At 42.3% G+C, this 4,995-nt stretch overlaps 1 protein-coding gene across 1 annotated transcript; it reads right to left on the reverse strand.

The window, feature by feature from the left end:
• Window positions 1–2,759: 2,759 nt before the first annotated feature.
• LOC116863138 (cytochrome c oxidase subunit 8A, mitochondrial-like) lies at window positions 2,760–2,963 on the reverse strand. Its single transcript, XM_032850631.1, is given in 1 exon segment — window positions 2,760–2,963. A coding segment is annotated over 1 exon segment (204 nt).
• Window positions 2,964–4,995: the final 2,032 nt, after the last annotated feature.

The raw sequence follows: 4,995 nt of genomic DNA on the forward strand, positions 1-4,995 counted from the left end.
TAGGGAGGAGAGAAAATAGAAGAAAAGGAGAATGAGTTTGGAATATGTTTGTCTTTCTTCTCAGATTGATCTTTTTCTGATGAAGAGAAAAATTGCTATTCAAGTCAGCTCCCACATAGGGCTAGAGATTTGGGATTTTGAAATGGGGGAAAGTAAGGGATGAGAAAAGATAAGGCAGAAAAGAGGAGTGAGTGAAGATAAGGAGTAAGTGAGTGTAGGTGCAGGTGTGGGAAGTTAGTAGCATAGAGTGATAGGAGTAAGGGCAGAAAATAAAAAGTAGGAGGGAACATGTAGAGCAAGGAGGGAGAAGTGTTGAGGAAGGAGCTCTAAAGTTTAGTCTCAGAGAAAGTGCTGTACATTTGTGCCACTGTAGCTCAGAAGTATGTGTATCTGTGTGTGTGTGTGTGTGTGTGAGAGAGAGAGAGAGAGAGACAGAGAGACAGAGAGACAGAGACAGAGACGGAGATAGACCAGATGGACAGAGACGAGATAAAGAGTTTAAAAGCTGGCATCCCAGAATTCAGAGGTGCTTACTAGCACACTCAGGAATGAATCTCTGTTCAGATGTATTCTCAAGAAGTAAAACGTGAGAAAATGAGTTAGATGAGTCTGCAATTTTTTAAAAGATTTATTTATTTGTGTGAGATAGTGTATGAGTTGGGGGAGGGGCAGAGAGAAAGAGAAGGGAGAGAGAGAGAAAGAATCTTAGGCAAACTCCCCACTGAGTTCAGTCTGATGCAGGGTCTAAACCCATGACTCTGAGATCATGACTCTAGACAAAGCCAAGAGCCAGATGCCCAACTGACTGCGCCACCCAGGTGCCCTGAGTCTACCGTTTTGATTAGAGATTTCCACTTTGGATTTGTCTCAAAAACTTCCAAAATGGAGGAGGCTGGGTGGCTCAGTCATTAAGGGACCGCCTTCTGCTCAGGTCATGATCCCAGGATTCTGGGATCGAGCCCCACGTTGGACTCTCTGCCAACGGGAAGCCTGCTTCTCCCTCTCCGTCTCCCCTTGCTTGTTTTCCCTCTCTCACTACTTATCTCTCTGTCAAATAAATAAAATCTTAAAAAAAATTTCCAAAATGATGTAAACCTGATCAGAGAATTGGTGATGGAAAATATTCCATTTGTAAATGTAGCCATAACTTTCTAGAGAGGAAGGTGTTTAGTATTCAGATCAGCAACTCCCCCTAAACCCCCTCAGCTAAGGAATTTAGAGGTGGAGAGTAGGCTAGAATATGCAATATGGACCTGTCATGTATTTTTCTTCTTTAATGCAATATGGATAAACTTGGCTTTCTCTTAGATTTTCTTCTCCTTACTATTCCTACCCAGGATGCCCCTACCTTCAGCTCTACAATTCCAACTCAGATACCTGGACAACTTTGTCTATAAGAACTCCAGCCCAGAATCATGCTGCTCCAGGGCATCTTTCTGGAGACCAACTGTATTTCATTTTACTTCTCTCCTTCACATTTTGGTCAGTGGAAGGTGGCAACACTAACAGTGTGAAGAGCAGCAATGGAGGCAATGGAGAAAAACACAGAAGGAGGCTCCTTTCTCATACCAAGTCCACCAACATATACACAGGCCCTGGCCTCTAAGAGCAGAGCATTTATTATCCATACCTGAAAAGTCATAAATGGTGAGCTAAGAATTTGAGCATTTTTCTTTCTCTTCCTATGTTACTAAACTTTCTAAGTTTATGGTTTTCTGCTCTTATTGGTTATTTCTTATGGAAGCAGAAACCCCCTGAGAGGATCCATCCCTTCATATCTCCTGATACTTTTCCATCTGACTACATCTTCTTTTAGCTTGGAAAGGGTAGAACTGGGTCTCCTGAAATTGTCACTATTGCTCAGTACTTTAGGGAACACCCCACTTGTGTTGCTCTTTAGGTCTTCTTTTCTCTTTTCCAAATTATTCATTTATTTCTAAAGTCAAAATTATGACCTTCTGAGATTTCATTTGAGTTCATCTCTTCCTTTCCTCAAGATGATCCCAAGGGTCTCTTTTCCAAAACTGTCAAACAACTCAGCATCATGGTCTAGTGGTTCTGAAGTCATATTTTCCCCATTTCCCCCAAACCTCTGTTGTGTTTTCTTGCTTCTGTTTCTTAGCTGATTTTCTCCTACCTACAACTCCTCCCAGTTTAGGTTCTCTGGGATATGCATGATAAAATGAAGAGGAAAGCTAGATGCAAGGCAGAATATTGCTATCATTCTCTAGCCTGGTAACAGCTAAATTTCCATAAATGTATGTATATGTGTTCATTTATGAAGGGTAGTATTTGGCTCTTAAATGTTGATATTTTCCCAAATAAGTGGATGCAAGAAGAGGAGCCATTAAATGGCAAATGTATCTTATTTTTCAATAAAATACATTGTAGCTTTACCACTACTGTAGCGAGTCTGTCAGTTTGACTGATGCTATTTTTATAGAAACTCATACAATTTTCATTACTGGTGAATAAGAAGGCAAAGAGGCTGAATAGAGTCCATTTGTTTATTTTTTTTTCAAGGTTTGAATAGACTTTATTGTTACAAGGAGGACCCTAACAAGCAGGGACTTATAAACAAAATATATAGTCCCAGGATGTCACCATGGAGAAATCAAGAGGCCGTGATTACAGAATAGGTCACTGTAGTTGAAGGACATGATCCAGCGAAGGCCAGCCAAGAATGCAGCAGACATGATCAGGACAGGCCAGCGGTGGTGAGGTCACAGGGTGAAAGGACAGAACAGCTTTCTTCACTCTCACTTCTTGTAGCTCTCCAGATGTGACAGAACCCAGCCCAATGGCAGGAGGAAACACAGGAAGCAGGAAGTGAGCCCAATGGCAAAATCCATGGTCCTGAGCTGCTCTCATGGTGGCTTGGAATGGATCTAGGCACACAGCACCAGAAGCCTCCAGGCTAGGCCTGCCAGACCTCTCAGCAGCAGTGGTGTCAGTACGGACATGACCACACAGAATGACTGCAGACAGTGGTCACAGGAGCCCAAGATTGGGAACCATTTCTTTATTAAAGAGTTCCTGCTTTGTGCCAGCCACTGGGACTGGAGCCAAGGATACATTCAAATATGAATAAACCATGGTTCCTGCTTTCAAGATACAGCACTGTAAGCATCCTCAAAATAATGCTGTTTAATTTTTTTCAAGATTTATTTATTTGAGGGGAGGAGGGGCAGAGGGAGAAAGAATCCTGAAGCAGCCTCTTTGCTGAGTGCAGAGCCTAAGCAAGTCTTGATACCAGAACCCTGAGATCATGACCTGAACTGCAATCAAGAGTTAGCTGCTCAGCCACTTTGGAGAACAGTGTGGAGATTCCTCAAGAAATTAAAAATAGAGCTTCCCTATGACCCTGCAATTGCACTACTGGGTATTTACCCCAAAGATACAGATGGAGTGAAAAGAAGGGCCATCTGTACCCCAATGTTTATAGCAGCAATGGCCATGGTCGCCAAACTGGAAAGAACCAAGATGCCCTTCAATGGACGAATGGATAAGGAAGATGTGGTCCATATACACTATGGAGTATTATGCCTCCATCAGAAAGGATGAATACCCAACTTTTGTAGCAACGTGGACGGGACTGGAAGAGATTATGCTGAGTGAAATAAGTCAAGCAGAGAGAGCCAATTATCATATGGTTTCACTTATTTGTGGAGCATAACAAATAGCATGGAGGACATGGGGAGATGGAGAGGAGAAGGGAGTTGAGGGAAATTGGAAGGGGAGGAGAACCATGAGAGACTATGGACACTGAAAAACAACCTGAGGGTTTTGAAGGGGCAGGGGGTGGGAGCTTGGGGGAACCAGGTGGTGGGTATTGGGGAGGGCATGTATTGCATGGAGCACTGGGTGTGGTACAAAAACAATGAATACTGTTACACTGAAAATAAATTTAAAAAAAAAGGAAAAAAAAGAGTTGGCTGCTCAACTGACTGAGCCACCTAGGTGTCCCAATTAGAAATAATTTTAAAAATGCTAGAAGAGAAGGAAACAATTTCTTGTGATGTAATCAATCAGAGAATGCTACAAAGAGAAGTAAGACTTGAATTGGACTTTATATTGAAATGAGTACATTTCATATAAAAGCGTAGAAATAGGAATATGCAGGGTTTGGCTGAAGTAGAAAGCACATATATGTGAAAAGTGGGTGATAAGTGAAAAAGGCAGAAAGAGCATAAGCTGGAAATTCAGAACCCCTTATTCATGGTGTTGGTCCTTGATTGGACAGGATCTAAAACTCCTAGGGTTGTTACCATAAAACTTTGTCCTGCTCAGATAGGTAACAGAAACTGTGGTCTTTGGCATGAGCTGAGTGAGTGGTATATATAAGGGTAAGTAGAGGGTAAGGAAGAAGAGTATTTGCATGGAAGAGGGCATCTGATTTGGGGCTAGTTAATAAATGCTTTGGAGCCTAGGGTCCCGAAAACTAGAATGAAGGCAGGGGTTAGGGACAAAAGAAACATGAACTTTCTCAGTACCACACAGAAACGCAAGCAGCAAAGAAGATAGTGTAATGGGAAATAGGAAAACCACCATTCTGGCTTTGCTAGAATTTGCTGCATGACCGTGGGAAGGCCATTACTTCTGTCCCGGCTTCAGTTTCCCTATCTGTGAAAAGAAAAAGTTTATGCAGCAATCATTAAAATACCTTGCAGTTTTGACATTGTATGTTGGATAGTTGAAGACCAGAGTTGTGGTAAAGGCTGAGCATGTCTATGATGGGAGTATGGGAGTGGGACAGAGGAGCCCAGAAAGCCCTGGTGCCTGCCTGAAATCCATTTTGTAGAGGAAAAAGACTTCCATTCCATTATCGTATAAAGATAATGTCAGAAAAATCTTTCCTGAAACTCTGAAGAGAAGGATAAGTCCAGAACATTGCTGCCTTTGTGCCTCAATGGGCAGGGAGCACCACAGAGAGGCCCACAGATGAAAGTGTCTGTGCTCTTAAGTCAAACATCAAGTTAACAGTCTAGCTTTGGT

This window comes from Lontra canadensis, unplaced genomic scaffold (genome assembly GCF_010015895.1).
Source record: "Lontra canadensis isolate GAN:19392208 unplaced genomic scaffold, GSC_riverotter_1.0 scaffold591, whole genome shotgun sequence".
Lineage (NCBI taxonomy): Eukaryota > Metazoa > Chordata > Mammalia > Carnivora > Mustelidae > Lontra > Lontra canadensis.